This window comes from Aspergillus pseudotamarii, assembly GCF_009193445.1.
Source record: "Aspergillus pseudotamarii strain CBS 117625 unplaced genomic scaffold BDV38scaffold_110, whole genome shotgun sequence".
NCBI lineage: Eukaryota > Fungi > Ascomycota > Eurotiomycetes > Eurotiales > Aspergillaceae > Aspergillus > Aspergillus pseudotamarii.
This window is the reverse complement of record NW_022475124.1, coordinates 19417-43670: the sequence shown is the minus strand read 5'-3', so window position 1 is coordinate 43670 and position 24254 is coordinate 19417. Positions and strand designations below refer to the sequence as shown.

The 24254-nt window shown below is 48.1% G+C and overlaps 8 protein-coding genes and 2 non-coding genes across 10 annotated transcripts; 3 read left to right on the top strand and 7 right to left on the bottom strand.

Moving 5' to 3' along the window:
• Nucleotides 1-59: 59 nt before the first annotated feature.
• On the bottom strand, nt 60-2932 carry BDV38DRAFT_290309 (MFS transporter; the record flags this gene model as incomplete). The annotated part of the gene is made up of 4 exons (XM_032061459.1): nt 2037-2932; nt 739-1978; nt 673-674; nt 60-152 (listed from the first exon to the last, which is right to left on the bottom strand). The coding sequence occupies exons 1-4, from the start codon at nt 2340-2342 to the stop codon at nt 60-62; spliced, it is 1641 nt and encodes a 546-aa protein (XP_031907504.1). The 5' UTR covers nt 2343-2932.
• A 182-nt stretch (nt 2933-3114) lies between these two features.
• Nucleotides 3115-3208, bottom strand: BDV38DRAFT_t236. The gene has a single exon. It is a non-coding gene; the product is annotated as a tRNA-Glu (tRNA).
• An 877-nt stretch (nt 3209-4085) lies between these two features.
• BDV38DRAFT_t237 lies at nt 4086-4179 on the top strand. Its single transcript has one exon. It is a non-coding gene; the product is annotated as a tRNA-Glu (tRNA).
• Nucleotides 4180-4541: 362 nt separating this feature from the next.
• BDV38DRAFT_275940 (uncharacterized protein) lies at nt 4542-6815 on the bottom strand (the record flags this gene model as incomplete). Its single annotated transcript, XM_032058119.1, has 11 exons — nt 4542-4708; nt 4783-4902; nt 4956-5030; nt 5092-5231; nt 5293-5380; nt 5445-5498; nt 5558-5612; nt 5663-5832; nt 5889-5926; nt 6107-6284; nt 6593-6815. 11 exons carry the CDS (start codon nt 6813-6815, stop codon nt 4542-4544), a joined length of 1308 nt encoding a protein of 435 aa, XP_031907503.1.
• A 500-nt stretch (nt 6816-7315) lies between these two features.
• On the bottom strand, nt 7316-7810 carry BDV38DRAFT_20811 (uncharacterized protein). The gene has a single exon (XM_032052566.1). The coding sequence runs from the start codon at nt 7707-7709 to the stop codon at nt 7461-7463; it is 249 nt and encodes an 82-aa protein (XP_031907502.1). The 5' UTR covers nt 7710-7810; the 3' UTR covers nt 7316-7460.
• Nucleotides 7811-7911: 101 nt separating this feature from the next.
• On the bottom strand, nt 7912-9624 carry BDV38DRAFT_288686 (uncharacterized protein; the record flags this gene model as incomplete). The annotated part of the gene is made up of 1 exon (XM_032061082.1): nt 7912-9624. One exon carries the CDS (start codon nt 9622-9624, stop codon nt 7912-7914), a length of 1713 nt encoding a protein of 570 aa, XP_031907501.1.
• Nucleotides 9625-12126: 2502 nt separating this feature from the next.
• Nucleotides 12127-15330, bottom strand: BDV38DRAFT_20896 (putative APSES transcription factor). Its single transcript, XM_032052584.1, has 3 exons — nt 14737-15330; nt 14453-14639; nt 12127-14390 (listed from the first exon to the last, which is right to left on the bottom strand). The coding sequence occupies exons 1-3, from the start codon at nt 14782-14784 to the stop codon at nt 12535-12537; spliced, it is 2091 nt and encodes a 696-aa protein (XP_031907500.1). The 5' UTR covers nt 14785-15330; the 3' UTR covers nt 12127-12534.
• Nucleotides 14606-19327, top strand: BDV38DRAFT_290307 (glutamate--cysteine ligase; the record flags this gene model as incomplete). The annotated part of the gene is made up of 7 exons (XM_032061458.1): nt 14606-15278; nt 17050-17114; nt 17183-17248; nt 17310-17452; nt 17509-17634; nt 17687-18272; nt 18323-19327. The coding sequence occupies exons 1-7, from the start codon at nt 15227-15229 to the stop codon at nt 19325-19327; spliced, it is 2043 nt and encodes a 680-aa protein (XP_031907499.1). The 5' UTR covers nt 14606-15226.
• BDV38DRAFT_20820 (uncharacterized protein) lies at nt 19099-20310 on the bottom strand. Its single transcript, XM_032052570.1, has one exon. The coding sequence runs from the start codon at nt 20124-20126 to the stop codon at nt 19548-19550; it is 579 nt and encodes a 192-aa protein (XP_031907498.1). The 5' UTR covers nt 20127-20310; the 3' UTR covers nt 19099-19547.
• A 939-nt stretch (nt 20311-21249) lies between these two features.
• On the top strand, nt 21250-23521 carry BDV38DRAFT_290305 (Alpha/Beta hydrolase protein). Its single transcript, XM_032061457.1, has 4 exons — nt 21250-21819; nt 21888-22074; nt 22122-22742; nt 22819-23521. The coding sequence occupies exons 1-4, from the start codon at nt 21553-21555 to the stop codon at nt 23409-23411; spliced, it is 1668 nt and encodes a 555-aa protein (XP_031907497.1). The 5' UTR covers nt 21250-21552; the 3' UTR covers nt 23412-23521.
• Nucleotides 23522-24254: the final 733 nt, after the last annotated feature.

The following is a 24254-nucleotide window of genomic DNA, read 5'->3' as shown; positions in this document are numbered from 1 at the left end:
CCTTTCTCTAGTCATGTCTTTTGCTTCACATTGAAACCCTTCTCTTGCATTCTGGGATGTCACGATATGATCTGAATTGGTTCGGATTTAGCGAGCAAGCAATACACGGGATATTCAGCAACTGCGATTGTTTTTTCTTTTCTTTGTATGTCCTTTTGGGTCGATTGTATCTGATTTTTGCGTTTCTGTTTTTACCCTGGGGCTATGATAAATATAGAATGGGTCGGCGTGGGTGGCTGCTTAAAATGACTATTGGTTTTTTTTTTTTTTTTTAACTTCATTTTCTGGGCATATGTTTATAGCAGTGATATCATTTGAGAATACATTATGTACAGCTTTCTGTGGCTTGAAAGTCGCAGACTCCTTTCGAGTTTCCGTGAAGTTACCGTTTCATCCTATCTAAAATCACTCTCGGTTTCTAGATTCTTACGAAGATTTCGATTTGAAGGTTAGTTATTTTGTCATATTGGCATATCCAGATATACTAAAATATCGATTGGAAACTGGTTCTGCCTTATCCTACCTATACCTTTGAATATGTTATATCTAGTTAGTCACTCTAGCTTTTATTTCTCACTTTCTCGCTCTCTAGCATCCACTGTATATCACTAGCAAAAAATGGTATAATTCAATGAGGTATCTATATAGTCTATCTATCCATGCTAATCACACTGCTAATTTATACTCAAACGCTACTACTTCACTTCTCCGTCCTCGTCCCAGACCCATAAATTTCACTCTTCCCCAACCTCTCCTCCCTCCATCGCGGCCCAAACCTCACAACAACCCCCAAAAGCGGCGCCGTGCCTAACATAACAAACGCAATGAAAGTAAAACACCATCCCCTCCCCATGGCATTCAACATAGGATCAATCAAAGCCGTGGCACCAGCTCCCAGCAAACAGCGAACAAAATTATTCGACGCCGTCGCGGCACTCGCGTTACCCGGGTAAAGATCCACAAGCAATGTACTTACAGTATTAAAGGCACCGGTCAAGCCTAGTCCCATTACGAAGAGGATCGTGGTAGGGGCAGCTAGATGGATGCCGAAGTGTAGAACCCAGCCGAATGCAATCACGGTTAGACTGCCGATGGTTAGTAGCGGGAAAGCGAGTTGCAGACGGGCTTTTTCGATGGGGAAGTCTTTTAGGTCCTCCCTGGAGCCGTGGTGGAGAGGGACGCCGAGTCGTTTTGCGAGACGGCGGTAGTTGTAGTCTAGGATTTTGCCTGAGATGACGGAGGCGATAGTGGCGCCGAGGCCGAAGGGGATGTAACAGAGGCCGATTTGGAGGTCGTTGAGGTTGTATAGGTCTTGGTATATTGAGGGGATGGAGGCGCTGACGTCGTAGAAGCCGGCGAAAAGGATGGCGTTTGAGAGGAGGATTATGCTTGTATCTTTTTGGAAGACGATGGAGAGAGTTCTTAGGGGGTTGGGGAAGGTGATCTTATTATGTCTTTCCCCTGGGGTGTTGTTTGCTTCCTGTCTTTCTGTTCTGCTTGTTCTGGTCTGATACCAGTTGATCAATGATAGGTTCCATGTTGGAGGCGCGATCGAACCGTCGCCGACTATTTTCCGGGCGGTTTCGGGGAAGAAGAGTAAGAACTGGACGGCGAAGGTGCCCGCGAATATAGTCAGAAACCAGAATATAGCTCTCCATCCTAGATACTGCGCCAGAAGGCCTCCGATGACCGGGCCCACGGACGGGCCCAGTAGCGTGCCGGCAGTTACGAAGCCCATATATGAGCCCCGCTCCGCGGCAGTTGCGATATCCGACACCACCCCGGAGCCGAGCGCAATGGTGGTGCTAATTCCAGCGCTTTGTAGACAACGGAGAATGAAGAGTGCGGCATAGTTGTTTTGTAGTGCAAGTCCAATATTGGCTGCTATGTACAGGATGAAACATCCGATGTAGGCCGGCCGTCGGCCTGCTTTGTCTGCAAAGTCACCTACGAACATGGGCGATAACCCTTGGAAAATCTTATTATTGTGAGTTCTTTTATTCATGAACAGACAGTAGGGATAAGAGAACTCGTACCATATAACTCATGAGAGTCAGATTGATCAAGCCACCTGAGACATGTAGGTCATAGGCTAGAGTGTTTAGGGCCGGGTAGTAAATCTGTGAAGACACCGGAGAAAAGAAACCAGCCCAGGATGTACAAAAGACGATATATCTCCTCTGCGCTTTTGAAAATGCAGAATACACGACTTCGCTGACTCTGGCCGGTGTTTGAACTAGGACGGCATCGCCCGAGGCTTCTCCCTGAGCTTTTTGCTCAGAGCTACCCGGATTAGATAGAGTTCCTTTAAGGCCGCCTGCATCGTTACAAGCCGAGGCCATTTTCCTTGTATGAAAACCTTCACAACAAAAATCAAGCAATACAGCTCGCGGAGCCCAGGGCAGAAATGTGGATGGTCCGTGCTCTCTATGGTCACCTGACTTTGTCCAATAATCGAGTTCATATGCATGGTCTGGTCTTTCTGTTGTTAGATTGCGTTGGTCGACGCATATATTCAAGATAGAGGTTTAAGTCAATCTCTTATCAGTTGGATGTGATCCCCTGTCAGACAGGGTTCGCCCTCGGCAAAGTCTTCGTTGTGCAACCCTAGTTTAAAGATAGGAGCACTATAGTAAACTGATGAAGAGCATGTCAAGGAGTTAGATGCCCCGTATTGCAGTCTTGGGAAACCTGAATGACCTTTGGTGGTTAATCACGAGTGAAGGCCATACTGAGGAAGGAAGGACTCTGCTTCACTCGTTGTCTTCCGTATTGGAGGCAGAAGATAGCCCTAGGACTTGGGCTCAGGCATGGAGTGAACCAACTAAATAGCCGATAACATGTAATCATGCAGATCCTCTCATGTTAAAAGAAGAAAGAAATACAAGAAAAAAAAAAGTTTATCCATCACTGAGAAGGTGTTGAAGGCGGCTGCAAAGAACAGTGGCCTCCGAGTCCCTGACACTGGGACACCCGGATTGAACGAGCTGGAAAGTACGCCTAAAAGTGGTATTGAACTAATGAGTGTTGGTTAAATAAAAAAAAAGAAGAGGTATATATTGTCTGCATTACACAGACTTTGTCGGATACTAAGAATGGCAAAAAAGAAATTGACTCCGATACGGGGAATCGAACCCCGAGCTGCCGCGGAACTTGCTTTCATGTTTAAGCTGAAAGGCGGCGATGTTAGCCGTTACACCATATCGGATTTGATGAAAATAATCTTTTTTTTTTGCATAAACAAGCCAAAGAAATATCCCACGCTATGATTGATGAGCCCTAATTACTCGCGTCAGCGACTAAGTGTTATGATTCTCTTGGAATATTTTTCAGCATGGTTCCAGCGCTAAGGTGTTTTACTGCATGTAATGTATTAAGGTCATCGAATCTGCCAGAAGTCGGAATACCTAAGGCTTAAAGGGTGTGCTGTGTTGTAGAGCTATGTGTTTCGTGGCTATATATTATTACCCGGCAATGACAGAAGGGAGCATCTTCGGATTATAGCAAGCCAACACTCCCAGGATATCTTGACTGCTAGACGACGCTACCGTAGCTATGATACCTGGAAGCCTTCACCGCGAAAGGTTATTTATAGGATAGCAGGGTGCCACCCTAGGGTTCAAACTAGTTGTAATAGCTGTAACCCGCACCCAAGTACAAGCTGAGCATATATATAAGGGGAGTCAAACACCACAACTAAGTCTAAACATGGCGACCATCCGTTATAGTCCCATATAGTCAACCAAATAGTGAGAGCACACTCGGATATAATTTTCATGCCGAAAACTAGGCAATATAGTGTACAAGTCATTCTGACACCGCGAGGACGAGCGTGATTATGTGGTAGGTATAGGGCCTAAAGGATCCCAATTGCGAACCGAAGCTCGCCTGCCACTGTGACCTGAGATGATGAGATTGGATTAAATCGTAGAGTCTTGACGTCGGCGATACTATTTGGGTTTAGTTTTATGGTATCTCATGGAAGCCGTTCCATCCCCATCTTCAACAAGCGTTATAGAGCGTGGGCTTATACAGCTTTATAGTTTAGCTATAACGTCAAAACGTCGGACATATTGTCAATAACATCCGATATGGTGTAACGGCTAACATCGCCGCCTTTCAGCTTAAACATGAAAGCAAGTTCCGCGGCAGCTCGGGGTTCGATTCCCCGTATCGGAGTCAGAAATATTTCTTTTTTTATTTTATACCTTGGTTTATTTCACTTGGTATTTTTTTAACGTCTAAGAACTAGGAAGGATATATATACCCTTCTTGCCTCATGCTGAGGTATTGAGTTCTTTATAATATAGCCCGCAGCGTAGGGAATTGTTGGAATACCATGCATGGAGTTGAATCGCCTTTTCCCTATAGCGAGTTGTATCTCTAATCAGACATTTACTCCCTTTTCAGCTCCGCCTGGAAATAATGAGTAGAGTGTCGTCACTTTCATTTGTTCATTATCATACTGTTTGAGAAAGATACATCTAGCGATATCCATATCCCAGATCATGTATAATCTAGTCAAGTACTAAGTCGGGCCATTATTTCGCCTCAACTGTTTCCCTCACTATATTCTTTTCCCCATGGTCCGTACCAACAGAGTGTCGTACAGGGCCCTGTTCTTCATCTTGGCCTACAGTGGCTTGCTGATCATGCTCGATAGGAGCATAGCGCCTAACAACCAACCAGGTTGGGAATGCCGCGAGACCTAGATTAGTGTTTGGATTAGTCTTTCCCGTCTCTAGATCCAAGAACAAGGAAAGGAAATGGGAAGAGACATACCAAGCAAAATAGTATTCACAGCAAGGGGAACTCGTCCGCCATACCAGTTTCTCGTGTTGATGCCGAATGAAACGGCCTGGGCAAAACTTTCCTGCCCACGGAGGACGCCAGAGTACCGGGCTAGATGGTACTATTAGTGTTTGGTTTCCATTTTAGTACTAGAGTTCACGTACCCAGTTCTGAGATGTTGTCGGTCATTGTGGAGACTAGGTAGTAGAGCCAGTTTTGGAGTGCTTGTTGGGAGAATTCTAATGTTATAGAGTTTAGCGAGATATGCGGCAAAAAAAATTTATTCTGAAGGATACTAACCCCAGAGAAGGATAACGAAGAGCCCCTCGGTGAAGCCCTTGTCGGACCAGTCGTATGAGGGTGGGTTCGCAGTGTACTTCTCTTGTATTACCCAGGCGTAGACCCAGGTGGCGATGTGTACGAGGATGACGTAGAAGAAACTGGAGTCCTGGTTAGTATACTCCCTGTTGCTGATTGATGCCCTATGGCGAACTGTCATACCTGTATGTGACCCGGTTTTTGATTGTGATTCCTCTATAGTCAAGGAACCGACTAATCATCCCCGAGGATAACAACCTTGCGAAGTTGCCTGGCCGATGTTAGATATAGCTCGGACTTGAAGTATCTAATACCCAGATTCTTGAAAGACATACTGACAAAGCCGATCAAAGCACGGGCTCTGACACCGAAGTAATAGGTCGTGAAGTCTATCCAAGAGATCGTTAGTGTTTCCATGTGTAGAAATATAGAACATGCAAAACCATACTTCCACTATACTGGTTAAAGTACGCCGCCCAGAAGATCGGCAACAGCAGAAGAACCTGAATCGGCGTTAGCCAGACTATTGACGAAAGTGAGAACAAGCACTGACTTCTCTTCGAAAAGAAAGCTTCCAAAGCTCCCGCATCTCCGCACGCCATGAGTCCTGCAGAACAATCCTCACTTTACTCCCATCACTACGCTGGACCTTCTCAGGTGGCGAGAGAAATATCGCCAGGGGAATGGAGAGGCACTGTAATGCGACGAAGATGAGATAAGTCTCTGCATAACCTGTTAGCAGTCATCCTTGCAGGGAACGTAGATTCGGCTAGACTTACGTGAGTCAACCTTTCCTTTGCTCTTCGCTTCAGCAGAACTGTAACTGAGTGAGCAGAATATCTCAACATATCTTTATCTCCCAAGACACTTACTGGTTGAGCCCGAGAACAATTGCGCCGCCTAGCAAAGGTCCACCGGTGCGAAACCAAAGCCAGATACTGTTCACAGTCAATGATATTGCCCATCAAGCCAAGTTATCATACCTAGATCGACTCACTTCATATATCTGCCCCGCTTTGTTGGCTCCGGATATCCCAATGCCACAGCACCCTCAGAAGCCCAGAAAAGACCCGCCCTGGTTGTTGCGTAAGAGAATGGATAGCTGTCGACCGGATTTCTCATACTTACGACAAACCACAGGCTACCGCTCCAACAAGCACAAACCAAACGTTGCCCTACACTTGTAATTAGCATCCCGCCACGAACACCCCAAAGTCTGGCACGTACATAGCGGTTATTCGTATATAATGCGGCACTGTACCGTCGCTTGTTAGTCCAAATCTAATAATCCTCAAAAGCGAGATGTATGAGAATATACGTACGAGTAAATCGGATATCCAACCGCACCCAAAAGCAGGGTCCAATTCAACCCGATGCGGTTCGCAACCGGACCGCCGAAGAGACACAGAAAACCCACTGTAAGAAGCGGTAGAGATCAGCACCGCAAGCCAATACAACACCCGATCCTGAATTATCAGCATACTAAGGCCAAAAACCAACGCATTGGCAGCATTGATCAAGAACGGCGACTGCGCGCCACCAGCACCCAAGGAATTCATCGCATTCCACAAGCCGGGCGCCATAAAGCCCACTCCACCGATGACAAAGGCATTGAAGAGCGTCGAGTGATACCATATCCGCTTCTCTTTATTTTCTACCGCTATATCGGTGGATGAAACCGAATGCGATGATGGTTGTTCGGCCATGGCGTTGGGTAGTCTCGTTGACAGCTCGTCAAACTGAAGAGAAGGATCTGTGCAAGAAGCATGTTCCGCGCCATAATAGATATAAAATGCTTTATGCCCCCCCTCTCTTCATTCAATTTCCTCGTTGAGGAAATCCTCATATTGAAAGAAAATTGCGTGCTTTTGTGAATATCACGATAGCGTGTCATTTACCAGTTACTATGACACTTCGTGTACAGACCCAAGACTGCAACGTCCGGCCAAGGGGCCAATCAATGACTGGTGGTGGAGAAGAGCTTTGATGCATATCGGCCTGGGCCGCCGCTTAAAATCCTTGCTGCTCATGCAAGTCATACAGGCTCATGCAGCATTAAAGGATGGTGTCTGTTTCTACAAGATCAAGGTGATCGGGTCCTTTCCCATTATATGATTACATGCATGTCATTGACGTGTATGACATACTGGCCTGTCAATTATTGTCACTTAAAGAAAAAACACACAAGATGCTACGATTTCTACGGGAGCTGGACTGGCCGTTTCTCCATAAGCTGTACTGATGTCGTTCAGTATTGAGAACTAATAAAACTAACGCTTGTACATACATGGCCAGATGATGTACACCGAAAGAATGAAACTTGGAATCGCCCTGGGCGCAAGATGATCGACTCAGTCCGACCAAAATAGAACCCCCTGTGGCAGCAACAGGAGCAGCCAGGTCACGAAACCCACTACATAACGTAGAATTGATTTTCCCGTTTTCATCAGCGCATTCGGCAGTTGTAAGGAGTGGACAAGAACGTAAACAGAGGTTGGAGAGTAAAGAAATCTCAGAAAGAAAGAAGGTAATAAGAAAGGAAGAACTTCATCATCCAAGGCTGATGTTGCGGAAGGCCGCTTATGTGTGTCCAACCACATAGGAAAAGCAACATTAGAGACAATTTCGACTATCACATGAGAGTATCCATTTGGAACAGGAGAGAAGCTCTGGCCCGCTGTCCAAGTACAACAAAAGAGTAAAATGAGGCGTTTAGAAAAAGACAAGAAAACAAGCGCAAAAAGTAATCATCCAAGTGTGCACATCCGTTACGTCTCAGTCACATTATGTACGATGTTCGCGTTACATGATCGGGGTCTTGCGCTTTTCGGCGCTAGAGAGCACAAGCATCGGGGTCTTGCGCCTTTCTGGACCCTGCACTGCTGTCTTCTGGCCAGCGACGACAGCAGCCACCGAAGGTGTTCCCACGGGCGAAGAAACTGGATCCGTACGAACATCCGCCAATTTTCCGCCAAAGAAGCCACCGTCCTCGCTGATCGGCGTGGTCGTGTACGGGCTATCCTGCGACCGCCGTTCCCGAGAAGATCTCTCCTTCCTCTCAGACCCAATGGCGCCATTGGCTGCGGCACGAAGGCTTCCCAAACTGGGTTTGCTCGAGAGACTGCCACTGCGAACGGTAGCATCATCACCGTCGGAGAATGTGAATTCCTTCTCACTCGCCGGGGTGTTGGTGCCACCGCTACTATGGCATCCGAAGCTGCGGCTATCTCCGCGTCGTTCAAGGCCTGCACGCACAAGGTTGTGAACGGCGCGACGGCGCTGACGGGTTGCGAAGTTCTTGCTTCCTTCATGGTTCGATGTGGGCTTCGCAACTAGTTCTTCCAAAGAGGGTGGACCCCTGGGTTGCCGGATCGGGTGCTCTCCAGCACGGTTCTGGCCAGGCCCAAAAGTTCCAGTCGCCGGCGTCTGAGAAAGGGCAGCGGTTTTGGGAGCGGCAGGAGCTATGCTTGAGTTTGCCTTGGCCGTGTCAATGGAGAATCTAGCAGGGTTAAACGACGAGCTCTTCTTGTGACCTCTGCGGAATGCATTGACGGAGGGAGGAGGCAAAGGAGCAGCTTCCTGGGGAGGAGAAGGACTATCACTTGGAGGAGAGGCCGGCTGCGATAATTGTTTCGTCTCCGGGGGAGGGGAAACTTCAGCTCGGAATTCTGGCACCTGCATGGCAGGAGGTTGCGTCTCCTCTTCCTGGTAAGGTGAAGAACTATCTTGCTGGCAGGAATTGTCGTAAATGTAATTTTGTTGACCAGTGAGGGGGTTGTAGACGGAGAACAGCCCCGGTTGGCCTGGCACTGGCTGTACAACAGGCTGCACACCTTGCTGGAGCTGTTGCTGATAGAAGCCCATTCCCGGAACGGCGAGAGAAGGGTATTCCTGCTGCTGGTTCATCGGCACCCCCAGGTTGAGGCCCTGGAACTGCTGGGCCGCTGCGGTGACGCTAATCAGTTGTTGCTGTAGGCGCTGTTGTTGGGCCGCCAGGAAAAGGTTTGTGGACATCAATTCCGCGTATAGACTCTCGTCGATTGGCATATCGCCGGCGATGTCAATAGCCGGAGGTGCGAGCACCTGCTCCGGCAGAGTGTACACGGGGCGACCGGTGTTCATGTCCAGACCCTGATTGAGGGCCATTGAGTGTCGAGGGAAGCCAGTTCCCATGGCAGTTTGTGGAACACGATCAGAAGTGCGGTTTGAAAGATTCCCATATCGATCACCCTCCACGCCCAGGTGCTGTTGGCGGGCGGAAGCTGAGGGGACGGTGGCAGATTTTGGAGCCGTCCTTAAACCTGCCAAAAGATGCGAACGGCTGGTGCGCGGAGTGGGAATGGGAGCCGAGGGCTGGGATTCATCGATGGTGGAGATGTGTGGAGGTGGCACACTCAAACGCTTCACATTAGGGCCCTTTCTCCGAGACCCGAAACCGGAACTCGGGGCCCCAAGCGAGCTTCCGTTATTGAAAGACGGATTGTAAGTCATCTGAGCAAGACCGCCAGTGTCCATACTCGTAACTAGTATAAAGGAAGAAAGTCTCGAGGGTAGTATGTGCAACGGGTAAGAATCAAAGAGCCGTAGTGAACCGAAGGCACTATGTAGTCGACCAAACGGAAAGCCTGTATATTAAATTATTACAATGAGGCGATGGTAAGAATGAAACACTCGAGGATCGTTCTGACACCAGAGATCGGGTCTATTATGCAAAACGTTGAGACTGCGGTCGGGAATCCTAGACTTGGCCGGTGTCAGCAAGGTCGTAGAGGCCATCAACATGAAAATCGACATACCTGAGAAATATGCGATGAGAATGAATGGAGTCGCAAAGAGAGAGCTAGAAAAGACAAAGAATGATTAATAACCAGGTGTACAGGGAACGATCGACCTGTAGGTCAGGGCAGAGTTGCAGCTGCCAAAAGGAGATTCGATGGTGGAAGTGATGGACGACAGACGCGACCGGACGTCAGGAACCGAGGCAAGAAAGTCGAGAAGAGACAAGGGAAATGAAGGTCTCTGTAATTAAAGACGATGATAAAAAAAATGGGTGGGAGATGCTCTGCAGCTCCCGACCGAAAGGATGCTTGAACACGAAAAGTGGAAAAGGAGGAGAGACTCGAAGATTTGACCGTTGAGGAGAACAAACAACGGAAAATGAGAACAGAGCCGCTCAAGTGACGAAGTAAGGGATCGTCGAATGAAATTTTATTTATTCTCTCTCTCTTTCTTGCTCTCAGGCTTTCTTTTTCTTTTCTATTTTCTCTGGCGTTTTTTTGCCTTTTTCTTTTTTTCCTGATCCTCCAAAGTATCCAGTAAATCGTGGAGAGGGAAAGAAGAGAGAAAGGAAGAGAGACGGCGATGATAGGGTAGTGCACTGATGAATTGGTCCGTTCGGCTGTTGGCGCGTGTTGGGTCGTTTTCTTTTTTCTTTTTCTTTTTTTTTTCTTCGCGCTTTTTCCTTCGTATCCGCTTTGGCCGTCAATAGTCAAGCCAAAGGGCCCCAAACAACTTCCAATTCACTTTCTGTGGATTATATAAAAATTTTCAGGATTGACAAGCGAAGAAGTCCGAAACGAAATGAAAAGGACTGTAGGTGGAAAAGAAGACAACGATGATAAGGGAAATTAGGTTGGTTGAAGCAACACAAAAAGGGGGAAGAGAAGAAGTGAAGATGAGACTGGAGAGGATGGAAGAAAGCCGATTCAGAGAGAGAACAGGAGGGGGAGGAAATGAAAGAGTGGGTGAGTAAGAGAAAGGAAGAAGAAAAGAAGCGAGAGAGAGAGAGAGGGAAACAATCCTCCTATTGTTTTTGCTACTAATACTTTCTAATACTGTAAGACGCAGAAGAATTAAGGTGCTAATAATACAAGACCTGTAAAATCAGCATCATGATCGCAGGCGCTGAGACACTGACTGGTTGGCCACTTCTGACACTTGTATTCTGACTGGTTCGCTTGAAGAACGACTAGTCCTGAACGGGGTTAGCCACGGGGAAGTGGTGATTCTTCGAGTGGGTGATTTTTTGATAGCCATTGTTGGGTGATCTCATTTGGGGTTAGCCGTTCTGAGGTGGTGCCTGAAATAGTAGCCAATAGATCGGGGGAAATTGTGATAGTCCTCAGGTTCTCCATCTGGCCCCATGGATGCTTTCTTTATTTAGAGGTCAGGGTCTTTATGAATGTGAGATATACCGTAGTAGAGTTAAAACCTAAACCTTTTTTACTTCGTGGCAGCATTAAATTACAATGCAAAAGTATGGAACGATAGATACTAGTAGTAGTTAGTGAGGTAGATCAAAGATTCTCTGATTCTCATAGACTCATACCTACCCAAGTTCCCTACTAGTGCAGTCCCTGGTTTAATTAATCCCATTGCCCGTCAATCCACTATCATGGAACAGAGACAGCGCATCAGCCGCTATGGCCAGCCAATCCGCCCCCAGACTTGCCTCTGCAGCCTGACAGTGACGCCAATATGCACCCCATGCCCCAATCCCCATTGGTTCGTCCCCGAGCTTCTTACCCACTTATCCTTGGGATCATCCGGCTTAGTGCCATCCAACGTGGCCTCTCTTCGCCGCCAGCCAACCGCTACCATCGTAGACTGATTCCCCTCTTCTCCTTCCCCTGACTGGCCTGGTGTTTCCCCCTCCTACCACCAGTTCGGTTCCGTATTGCGCTATGGACCAATTTTCAGATCGAACCAATTGGTTTGGGAGAATACTACTAGTAGTAGGATGGAGGTAGCACGGGAGTATCTGTGCTCATGCACCTAGGTCTGCATGGAAGAAATGCCATGCTCATCAGCATGTCTTTGACCTACGGATTTGGATACCCAGCTATTGATGGTTGATTTGGTTCCAGTCACCAGACAATCCTAGAAGTGGGGTTATGCGAGTTCAATGCATGTTCCATTCTACTCCACTATCGTTTGTACATAATGATACCATGACATTGAATTTTATCTATGTCTGTTTGTACATCATCTATCCATACGGTAATCCCACCTGCCCTACCATCAGCTAGATTCTTCCTGTCTTGTTCTTGGCCTGTTACCGTGCCATGTCAGAACAGTAAGTACACACTGATAGTGCCGACAAACTCAAGAAACACATCGGATGTCTCCAAAGAAAATAACAATTGGGTATCTGCTGGCAGAACATAATTTCTCAGTCCCTACCAGAAGCTAATTATGACCAAAGAAAAAAAAAAGGAAAAAGAAAACGAAATCGTAAGGAACAGCATGTCCATCTAGGTCAAAAATAACACATCGCAGAGACCTTGGAGAAACGTAATTCTCTGCGGGATTAAAAATTGCGTGAAACATCATATCCAGCCCTTGGTAGATCTAGCAAAGCAGAAATCGATACGCTCACAACAAAATCGGGATGAATGCTGAGAACCAGGAATCATTCCGTACGTTCTAAGCATCAACAGACACAGGAGGTCCAGGGAGAGGAAAAGTCGCTGACCCCTGGGGCTCTGGCTCGGGGGACTCGCCCCCTGCACCTTTTCCGTTCATTCGGTCAAACTCCAAGGTCTCTACCAGTTCAGCAGCCATAGGGTCTAGTTCCTCTTCTTTCAGGCCTGTAGCGAGTGACACGAGCTTCCGATGAACGTCAAACTTGGTGCTAACACCCGCATCTGCCGTTTGTTGAGCGAGATCTTTGACGGCGGCACGCCGTGCTTTTTGCGCCGAACACAGTCGTCGGGCTAGCTGATAGACGGTAAGCAACTGGTTCTGGTTAGTCGAGGGCGGGTTCGGGTCCTCGTTAGTGGGTAATATTGATGATGCGATCCGCTCCCGTAAGCGGGCTTGTTGAATCTGTTCCAGTAGCGATTCGTAGCGACTCCTCAGCTGTTCGTAACGTTCGAACTGCGCATTGACATGTTCTTCTTTGGCCTCCTTCGCCGCCAAGTCGGCTGTTTGTTGTTGAATCTTTTGCCGATCCAACTCTAGCTGTTCGTATAGAGCCTCTGGATTGGCAACGTCGTCTGGATCCGGTTGATTGGCCTTTGAGCTCCCGTACCCAACTGCGAGTTTCTTGTTCGCTTCAGCCATGATTACTCCAATCTTAGTAAGGAGTGCAGATGTGGAGGGGGAGGATTCTTGCGGTGGCGCAACGGATTGGTGATCGGCGTTAATCGGGCCAGCAACTTCCCCATCGATGTGGTCATTACCCATCGTGATAGAGGAAGGCGGCGGCGGGATATGTCGGTCAGACTGATTCGCTCGCTGAGTGATCCTGGCAGCTGTTTCGCCCTTCTTATTTACCAAGTCTCCAGCTCGCGAGCAGTGTGTGAGGAGCAGATGAACCAAGCGAAATGCACCATTTCGAGCAGCAACCAAAGCTGCCGTGTCTCCATTGGAGTCTTGGAAGGATAACAAAACATCGATTTCATCTGGCGTACAAGTAGCACGTAGTTTGTCAAGCAGCACTTCACAATAGTACCGAGAGCTCTTCCACTTCCCTTTGCTTCGGGTGGTTTCTGCTATGTGATGGAATATGGTGGCACCGAACCAGTCTCGGAACGACACTGTGTCCAGGAGTAAATCCAGGAGCGGCGGAAATGTCCTCTTTTCATAGTTGTTCGTAAATAGAACAGCACGCACAAGCGGAGTTTCTTCATGTACTGAGAGTGTCTTCACATCTGCTCCCCTCCGCAGCAAATCTTTTACTATCTCCAGATCACCCATCGCACAGGCCCAATGGAGAGCAGTGTTCCCTGAATCGTCTATTGGACGGTCCACCTGAAAGTTGGTTGGCGGTTCCGGGGGAGGAATTCGCGTTGCTTCTGGAGCATCTCCAACTGTCATGAAGTAGTCCAAGAGCTGGTCGCCATAGAGTATATGTTCCTGTTCGCTTATTGACATCGCAGTTACCTCATTCATGCCACGTTTGCGCTTTCGCGAAAAGTTGCCATTCTGGGTGATATGCATCATCTCCTCATCTGCGACCATGGAGGAAGATTCGAGGGTTGCTTGTTCAATTGATTCATCTTCATCGAACCCAGGGTTCATCTCATATTGCTCATGAGTGAAGCTGGGTGGCCCCATGTTGCGATGCGGCTTAACTGCACTGAAAACCTCCTCCTGTACAACCCTCCGATTAGCGGCCGCATTTTTCTGAGCTCTCGGTTTCGACGCGGCAGATGTATGTTTTGGAGCAGGTGGCGGACTACGATCCCCAGCCACGTAGTCGAAAATTGGTCTTAGCTTATCAATGATATTGTTGCGCTCAGCGAGCATCCGGCCTTCAGGAAGTGGAATCCATGTCCCTATCTCGATCCTTAGCACGACTGAGCATTGTGAGCGTTTTACCACAGTGGACTTTCCCTACCTTGATATTTACCATACCCACCCTGTACTTTTTCGTGGACTCCTTTCTGCACCTCACGTTCGAGTATACGTGTTCGCGCTGGCTTGTCAAACCCAGCTACTTTGAGGATATGTGTAGCATTGATCCAATCATCACCCCGCCTTCGCATAACGCTGTCGCTATCGAGTTTGAACTCGTAGACCGGAACCTGATCAGAGATATTAGATACACCATTTAAGCGATCGGGGGTTTTCAAGGTGAATTGACGGAAAGAGTGAAGGCACAGAAAGAAAGAGGAAACTCACGCTGCTATACGTAGCAGAGTAAATTTGTGAAAAATCCACCCCCGCCATGATGTGCGTCTCTCCGAAAGCCGACTCGATCTAGGTGATTCCCGGACAATTGAAGGAAGATGCGATGCGGTCACTTTTAACAGGGAATTCAATGGTCCAAATTCACCTTCTCTCAGGTGTAAAGTATAATACACAAGCCTTGAATGCGAAACATCACACACAACGTATATTGAAGTTACAAAGATACCGTATCAGCCACTGGTGGCTCGTCCTAGGCACAGTGACATCCCAAAAACGCGGTGGGTTGCTCAAGAAGACGCGCTCCGGTCGGCAGAACCGCGTAAAGTGGAATTGGGTCCACTATTCCCATTGCGGGATAGAATACACGTGATATCACATGACCATATCCGGAAGGAACAGCACTTCGGGATAGCTGCAAACCTCGCTGCTCCGTCGCCTATCTTCAAAAGGACCCCATTCTACGCCGCTTTCTCATACCAAAATGACTGTTGCCGAGTCGGTTAAGAGTGCCGTTGGACTGGCGGATACCCCCGGTACGATTTCAATGCCATTGGCCCCCGCGCTCAAGAGCAAGATCAATATCTTGCCATTGACTGAGCCGAGTATTGACGTTCCATTTTAGCCACCCGCCAGGAGATGTCCGATGCTCGCCTGCCTATTCAGTACCGCGACTCTTGTGGACACCTTCTCATCCCATTGAACCGATGCCGGCAGCAGGAGTACTACCTTCCTTGGAAGTGCGAGGTATGTCATTGTATTCCGTCTCCGCAACCTGCGTAGCCATGGTTTGATATTAGACGGATATAACTAATATCTAATTTTTATTCTAGGATGAGAGACACAGCTACGAGAAGTGCCAATATGAAGAATTCAAGAAGCGCGTAGCCAAGATGGATGAGCTGCGAGCCGCTAAGAACGGTGCCCGAAGCAATTGATACCAAACACATCGGCTTATGCATTTGATATGGACGAAGCAGCTGGTTATGTACATAAAGTTCTGAGATTGATTGATCATGCACCGACTTTGGCGTTCGGATTGAGAATAAGCTTGCCGATACTAACCTGTTGTATTTCGGACTCACGAGGCTAGCATCTTGCCTGTAATTCGTGAAACGGTCACCTCTCGGTGTGATGCGGACCAGGTGCTTCCATCCCTCTGAACGATTTCTATGTATGAGATCGCTTCGGGAATGCGCAAGCGAATCATTGAATTTGTCCGCTGGTCCAGCCTTACATAATTTGAGATCGTATTACTGCCTAGGTAGTAATCAATGCTGGTTAAATCATTCCAGTCCCCATGGCGTACTAAGGTCGATATATTCCTAAGATTGTCAGCTACTAGTCGTAAATGGCAGTGACATCTAAGGTGTGGAGTATGAACAAGAATGATTTATTGGCATGGTGATTTCAGCAAGGATCACCATGCGACACTGGTGTCCTTGATATATCGAGATCCGGCACTTGTAGCTTACGGCAGATGAAGTATAAGGCTTCTAAAGTACCTATTGTCAAGTATATTGCTTGGTTCCTTGGTGATTTGTGGAACACGAAATATATGGCGTTACGGCTTGCTTCGACGATCGGTCAGCTGTAATATATACTTTATAGCGTCGGTTGCCTTGAAAAGTTTGTGAACATTAGTTTGCCTTGCACCTGTATATTTACAGAGAATGTTGCGAATGATCCATGAACTCATTCGCGATGTAATCACATGACCATGCAGTTGAGGACGCTGCTTAGAAATCAATGCATTGATTTTCTCGTGAATTCCGCAGCGTTAACGGCGTTATCAGCGATAATGGCACTCGATGCCCCGCTTAGGGACCAAAAGATGCCCCCCACTATTGGCAAAAGTTCATTGCTTTACCCAATCACCGATAACAATTACCGTCTCCGAGACGCCGCCGGGAAAATCAGCATAAAGGCGACAATACCAATCCGACTATGACTTTTTTCCCTTTCCTTCCATCGTCTGTCTCTACGGTTTTTCATGCTGTACGTATAGTACTCTGAGGTGTCAGCTCTTCCTGGCATTGTATTATTTCATTCGGCCGGTTGCCTCCAGCGTGTGGACTCTGGCGCATCGTCTGCCACGAAAACCTCCCCTCATCTCTGCGGGGCTTACAGATCGTGTGATCCGGAATTCTGTCTTAATACGGAAAACTCTCTTATAATTCAATCCTTACACACTGGTTTTTCGGAAGTGGTTATGACAATATGGGTTTGCTGTACGTCGCGATTCTTACCAAGCATATTGTGCGGCTTAACCCCGACTTAACATTAAATGTCCTTCTAGAGCACTAGGAACCGCCCTCGATTGGCCAGAGGCGAAGAAGCGAGCGGATCAGGTGCGGAAATGGGGTATTGAGGTACATATCTGCCTTCTATTTCTGCTCTCTAGCGATTCCTGAACTGAAGTTCACCTAACGGGCATCAGCAATTGCTCGCCAATTGGCGCCGAGCGAAGGGGAAAGAGCGCGACGCTCTTCTTTGGGGTGACGAGGTGAGATTCCTATGTCAACAAAACCATAGCGCTCAAAACTGACTAATCCACTCATGCTTAGGTCGAGTACCTCGTCGTTGCCGTTGATGACGAGGCAAAAAAGGCCCGGTTATCTCTCGCTCAGGCCGAGATTCTCAAGTCCCTGGCTGAGGACGAAGCCAATTGGAAGTCTGGAGGGTCAAACAGTATACAGAACAAGGAGCAGTAAGGCAAACTGGTCTTCTATATCAATTTCGAGGAACCTTTCTGATGACGCCTAGCGATGGGGAGGACCCACCCCATTTCCATCCGGAATTTGGCCGCTTCATGCTGGAGGCTACTCCGGGGCGGCCATGGGGGATTGGCTTCAAGGATCTATTGAAGGTAGAGTCAAACATGAAATGGAGGTGGGTTTTTTCCGGCCCAAAATCACTATCCGAGCTTAACCTGGTCCCTTAGGCGAGAGGTTGCCAAGTCTCACATGGCACCAAATGAATATCCCATTACTCTTACCACATTCCCTCGCTTGGGAACGAAAGATGACTACATTCAACCATACTATCCACCATCTGGAGCCGCACTCCGATCTCAGTTTGTTCCTGACGAGATCGCGAATCCCCATATTAGGTTTCCAACGCTTGCTGGTAATATAAGATCGAGACGGGGCCGAAAGGTCGAGCTGAATGTGCCGGTCTTCAGAGACACAAACACCCCCGAACCTTTCAATGACCCAACGGTGAATTATGACCTCCACAACTGGCCTGAAGACGAGGATGTCAGAAATGGAGCAGCTAAGGAAGGACATGTCTATATGGACGCCATGGCATTTGGTATGGGAAGTTGCTGTCTCCAGATTACGTTCCAGGCAAAGAATATGACGGAGGGGAGAAAGCTATACGACCAACTAAGCCCGCTGGGACCCATCCTTCTTGCCCTTACGGCTGCAACCCCCATATACAAGGGCTTCCTTGTCGACACTGACGTTCGGTGGAACCAGATCGGTAACGCTGTAGATGACAGGACTCGTGAAGAACTTGGTGAAGCTGTGAGTTGTCCCTCTATTGATTGCCGGTCTAAAGCTAACATACTAAATAGCCCCTGAAAAACGATCGGTGGCGAATTCCCAAATCTAGATACGCCTCAAACTCGACCTATCTTTCCCAGGACCCTAGGCTGCGGAAGGAGTACTTGGATCCTGATCTGATCGTGGACGAAGATATCAAGAAGCGCTTGTGTGATGGTGGTATGGATGAACTTTTGGCCACACACTTTGCGCATCTCTTCATACGCGACCCACTGGTTATCTTCTCAGAAGACCTGGAAGAACTGGACCTAAACAAAGCAGACCATTTCGAGAACTTGCAATCGACGAATTGGCAACACATGCGCTTCAAGCCACCCCCGCCGGAAAAAGATGACATTGGCTGGCGAGTCGAGTTCCGCTCAATGGAAATTCAAATGACCGATTTCGAAAATGCGGCATTTAGCATATTTATCGTGCTCGTCACCCGTGCGATTCTGAGCTTCGACTTGAATTTCTATATTCCCATCCAACGGACGACCGAAAATATGGAAACGGCCCATGCGCGAAATGCAGTTTTGGACCGAAAGTTTTACTTCCGCAAGGACCCATTCTCTCCTCGCGCACGCAGACCGCACCCACAGTCTTCTACTAATAGTGAAGTGTCGTCTGCCACGTCATCCGCCGTTAATACGCCACCCCCGTCACCTCCACTCAAACCAGTGGAGTCGGAATATGAGCTTATGACTATCTCAGATATCATCAACGGTTCTGCTGACGGGTCATTCCCCGGATTGATCCCACTTGTTGAATCGTACTTGAACAGTGTCAATGTGGACGTTGAAACGCGCTGCTTTCTGGCAACCTACCTCGATCTCATTCGGAAACGGGCAAACGGAACCCTCTGGACTGGGGCGCGGTGGATCCGTGAATATGTTGCTTCACATCCTGCGTATAAGCATGATAGCGTCGTCTCCGAAGAAATTTGCTACGACCTTGTGAAGGCAGTTGAGGAGATGTCTGTAAAAGAAGGAAAGAACGGGAGTGTTGGATGGGAGCTTCTTAGAGGCAAGAAGTAAGATGGCGAAAAGTTTGGCTCTCCATAGATATGGTATTTTAATCCAGATAGTAGATAGGACTGTTGCTCCCGATATCCTCCCTCATGGCTAAGAGTTTTTTTTGTTTATCGTGTCCACGTTGCATCTAGCCCTATCATTAACCCTTCATTTGGTTCCCTACAACCCTCATCTGACAGTCTAATGCATAACCACGGGCAAGACTGGACAACAAGTGTATTGCTTATAGCAACGAATATTTTTCCTCTTCAGTCGGCCATCGACATGAGTCAGCTAACCCAGTTACCTTCCATTCTCCGTTGAGTTTATGAAGCACGAAAAGTTCGACGCCCACATGGTTCACAACGCCATTGATCTTTGATCTGAACGGCGCCCACACTGCGGCCATATTACCTGATTCGTATACTTTCACCTCAGGATCCCAGATCTGCTCATCGATCTCGTCCTGTACGTTTGCGATCTGCTCCACAAAGACGCCAATTGTACAGAAACGGGGTACCATAGGCGACGGTGGCCAAAGTGACATTCCTCCTGCTCTGATGCAGTATTTCTCGAAATCGGCCGACGACTTCGCATTCAATGCTGCAAGGAAGCCGTGGGCGACAGCGACGATGGCTTCTTCCTCAGATGATAGAGGTGGTGAAGAGGTTGTTGTCATGGGAAGAGGCTCAGGTGATAACAATATCCACCACATTTTGCAGATACGGCTAAACAATGAATATATGACGCGAGGGTAAGTACACGATGATCGTATCCTCTTGCCATCTCGGTTCTCGAGGCTTTGGAAAGTCGACAATCGCATAGTGAATCTGCAATTCTCAGGGTAATGGCTTTGGGGTGCTTCGGCTGGATGCGTGTTGCTTGACCACCGCGATACACAGGCAAATTGTCCGTGCGATGAAAGGAGTTTAATCACTGAAGACACATATACTATGCCTTCTTGCACTTATACTATACTCAAAAGCGTGGAGTAGTGGAGAAAATCGCCTTGCTCGAAGGGACCGGTTGCCACCCTGATGTGAAGAGTCAGATTTTCAAGCAAACCTTTAGCCAGCTCGTCAGGAGTGCCACGACGCTAAGATTAGTACGACTCTGCTTCACCGGGGCAGCTGTCACAGCCAATGCATGTTGGAGCCACATGAGGGTCCCGTGTAGATCCAAGTAGGCTAGCTAGCCGGGTATGCCACACGCATGCCCAGAAAACGAGGATCTATAACCGGAGTCGAACATAATACTCTTTGAAACCTCTGGCTTTGAACTCTTTGTAGAATGGGCAGTTCCTGCTACTGAATCTTGTACGACAAAGCAATACTGGTCAGGGGTTCTCCATGTGACGGACTGTTTCATTTAAAATATGTCACCTTGTCTTAGGCGTAGAAACATAGATAGTTCATGTCTTGCGCATTTACAGTATACGAACTGTCTGAGTAAGGCTGAAAGACGCTCAGGAAAGCTATCAAGATTATGTGTTAAACCTGACGAGATGCCATCCACGTGTAGCCTGAGAACAGTTCAGTCAGCTTAGTTCAAACCCCCACATACAGCTTACAACCAGCCATTCTTCTTTACAGCGTATCTAAGGCGAATCCTACTGTGGACTAGGATAATATCCTCCCGTTCAATCTTCCATGTCAGACATGGAAGATCGGAACCCTACATAGTCAAGCACGCAATTAATCAAGTCAGCTACCTAGCAGAATGCAAAAGGAAGACGGACAATCAGCTCCATAGCCCTTCAAGTCATATCCAACAAGAGGAGACCTCTGGCATCACCGGCAAATCTTCGGGACATTCATCAGTCAAAGTTCAACCGCGTCCACTTAGCACTATAAGCAATCCCACCCCCGGAAGCCCCACGAATTGTCCCTCCACAACCTCGTTGGTGGCCGACAATCTTCCCCCTAAGGGGAAATTCTCTTTAACCGGTTGGCCATTCATTGATGCCGAAACTCAACCCCGCAATTCCTTAACCCCAGAAACTCCGGATCCCACTGCGTCATAAAACTCTACCCTACTAACATGCCATTGTATGATGAATTCGGGCCCCAACTCTTTCATCCTTGTCTCTCAAGTCCCGACTCAAGTCCCGAGAGCATAGGGATAGTCCCATACGGGGCTGTATACCCCGCAACTGATGACCTTGCATATAAAGAGCGCGGGTTGGGCGTTGCAGGATGTGCGAGTTGGCACAGTCGTGTAGGTTCTTTTTCATTTGAGGGCGGTACAAGATGCTCAAGACAATTATCTGTCTCTCGGTACTGTGGGTCGCTAGCAATGCTGCTCCGAGCAATATACCAGGCCCAACAGCCCACGTACGCAATGGGACATATGTCGGGGTAAGGAACGACCACTACCAGCAGGACTTTTTTCTAGGTATGCCATATGCGCAGCAGCCAATCGGCAACCTGCGGTTTACGGTACCTCAGTCGTTGAATGAAAGCTGGGATGGAGTGCACGTTGCCAAGGAGTACTCTAATATCTGTGTGGGGTATGGTGTAAGTGATGTCTTAACGCGATATGTCTGCTCACGACCTCAAGATCGGCAAACTAATAAGGAATATAGACAGATTCAATCTGGTATCCGATGTCTGAAGCTTGTCTTACCTTGAACGTGGTCCGAGGGTCATCCGCGACTGAGGGCTCCAATCTCCCCGTGGGTGTTTGGATCCACGGTGGTGGATTCTATATGGGTTCGGGATCAGATGAGCGGTATAACATGTCTGCTATTGTGGCAAACTCGTACGAGATTGGTGAGTTGCTTTTGGCCGAGTCGTCGAGTATATACTGAGCTATGCAGGCAAACCTTTCATCGCCGTGACCTTGAATTATCGCCTCTCTGCGTGGGGCTTCTTGAGCTCCAGTGAAGTCGCCAGTAGCGGAAACACCAACCTCGGTCTTCGGGACCAGAGATTGGCGCTACAGTGGATCAAAGAAAACATCCGGGCCTTTGGTGGCGATCCAGAGAAGGTCACAATCTGGGGAGAGTCCGCAGGGGCAATGTCTGTTGGCGCTCATCTCATCGCATACGGTGGCAGAGATGACGGTCTCTTTCGCGGAGCGATTATGGAATCGGGAGGTTCCATAACAGCCGGTCCAATGAACGACACCGGCTACCAGGCGATGTACGATGAAGTTGTGGCGAAAGTCGGTTGTTCCTCTGCCGCCAATACGTTGCAATGTCTCCGCGAGATTCCATTCGAGGAATTGAACTCTGTTTTCAACGGCACTAACGGCAACCCAGCGTACTCCTTCTCGCCTGTCGCTGACCAGGATTTTATAAGGGGCCGGGGAAGCGTCCAGCTGGACCAACATGAGTTCATCAAAGTGCCCATCCTCGCAGGCACCAATACAGACGAAGGGGCCAGTTTTGGCCCCACGGGGATTAATACCACGGAGCAGTTTTACGCATACCTCACCGGTTAGTATTCTGAATTACTTCTAGCCTCTTTCTCTTGGTCATGTATGTATGTACTAAATAGCCTCCACACCACCAGACGGAACATCCGGCTTTAAACTCCCGTCATCTACAGCAAACCAGATCCTAGATCTCTACCCGGACGACCCATCACAGGGAATCCCAGAGTTCCTCGGTGACCAGCGGGTACCCTCGCAGGGCTACCAGTGGCGCCGTACATCGGCCTACGCAGGGGACTACTCGATGCACGCGAATCGACGACGACAATGCGAAGCCTGGACAGAAACTACCACCCCGGCTTACTGCTACCGATTCAACATGCGAGGGGCAGACGTTCCGTATCTGTCTGGCGCCGCGCACTTTGAGGAAGTGGCCTTTGTGTTCAACAACATCGAGGGGCTTGGGTATCATTACGGGAAGCCGTTCGAAGGGATGCCCGAGTCGTACAGCCAGCTGAGCACATTGATGGCGAGCATGTGGGCGTCGTTCATCCACGACTTGGACCCGAACTCGGGCATCAAGGATGGCGAGGTTCGCTGGCAGGCGTATGGGGCGGGCCAGCCGGTCGATCTGGTGTTCGACGCGAATGTCACAAGCTATATGGAGCCGGACACGTGGCGGAAGGAGGGGATCGATTATATCAATTCGATGGCAGAGACATACTGGCGGTAGTGATAGTATAGCTGAATAGGTAGTTCTGGCTTGTTATTTACCAGATCGCACCCTCCCAAATCCAAGTCAAAGTGAAGTCATGACAAGATCTCTTCGAAGAGCAATTCGCCAAATCGGGTAAACCTGGTCCTCCTAACCAGCCACAAAAACAAACCAAAACCAAACCCCAACAAATCCAGGCTACAAACATAACCATCTTCGAAAATCTGTGAAATAACCAAGGCAGTAAGAATTAAAAATAAATCCAAACACATTAATAAAATTACGTTAAATTAGATTAAATCAAAGCAAACTATAATCTCCAAGAAAAGAAGAGACGAAGAAAAAGAACCCAAAAAAGAACAAGCCAAATACCGAACCATACAATTCCCGAAAACACCCTCCAAAAATAGCACACTTTAAATTAAGCAATTAAACCAAGTGCGCGTGATTATAAATGCTTACAAGCACACAAGAAGGAAGTCAACAAGTAACCCCGTACGGACTATGGGATAACGCCCCCCTTCCCCTCCCCCCATTTTTGTCAAAGAGTTCTCCAAAGCCCCAGTCCCCGAATTCAATAGTCTGCAACGTTCCCAAGTGGGCGACTGGAGTCGCCTGTCAAGGCATGTCCCGAGGGACAGTTTGGAAAGCGGGTATTTAGGCAGAATTTCCTCGGTAGCGAATTAGACCTGTGACAGTGTGACTACACAGTATGGGGATTGCGTCAGGATCTTCAGTCTCCGTTCTCTTTATTAGGTAGGGAGGAGAAGAAAATCAAGGAATGAGAGAAATAACATGTGGTAATTTAACCTGAAATTTTGCAGAAAACCAAGCCCCCAAACAAAAGAAAAAAGAAAAAAA

What these genes read in the sequence shown, in the direction of transcription:
- BDV38DRAFT_20811 (XM_032052566.1), bottom strand. Translation starts at nt 7,709, where the DNA reads ATGTGGTTGGACACACATAAGCGGCCTTCCGCAACATCAGCCTTGGAT.
- BDV38DRAFT_20896 (XM_032052584.1), bottom strand. Translation starts at nt 14,784, where the DNA reads ATGGCGGGGGTGGATTTTTCACAAATTTACTCTGCTACGTATAGCAGC. An exon ending in ACTCTGCTACGTATAGCAGC is followed by an intron (nt 14,640 to 14,736) that starts GTGAGTTTCCTC and finishes ATCTCTGATCAG; the next exon opens with GTTCCGGTCTACGAGTTCAA. An exon ending in TGGGTATGGTAAATATCAAG is followed by an intron (nt 14,391 to 14,452) that starts GTAGGGAAAGTC and finishes GGATCGAGATAG; the next exon opens with GGACATGGATTCCACTTCCT.
- BDV38DRAFT_20820 (XM_032052570.1), bottom strand. Translation starts at nt 20,126, where the DNA reads ATGCGATTGTCGACTTTCCAAAGCCTCGAGAACCGAGATGGCAAGAGG.
- BDV38DRAFT_290305 (XM_032061457.1), top strand. Translation starts at nt 21,553, where the DNA reads ATGCTCAAGACAATTATCTGTCTCTCGGTACTGTGGGTCGCTAGCAAT. An exon ending in GGCAAACTCGTACGAGATTG is followed by an intron (nt 22,075 to 22,121) that starts GTGAGTTGCTTT and finishes TGAGCTATGCAG; the next exon opens with GCAAACCTTTCATCGCCGTG. An exon ending in GTTTTACGCATACCTCACCG is followed by an intron (nt 22,743 to 22,818) that starts GTTAGTATTCTG and finishes CCACACCACCAG; the next exon opens with ACGGAACATCCGGCTTTAAA.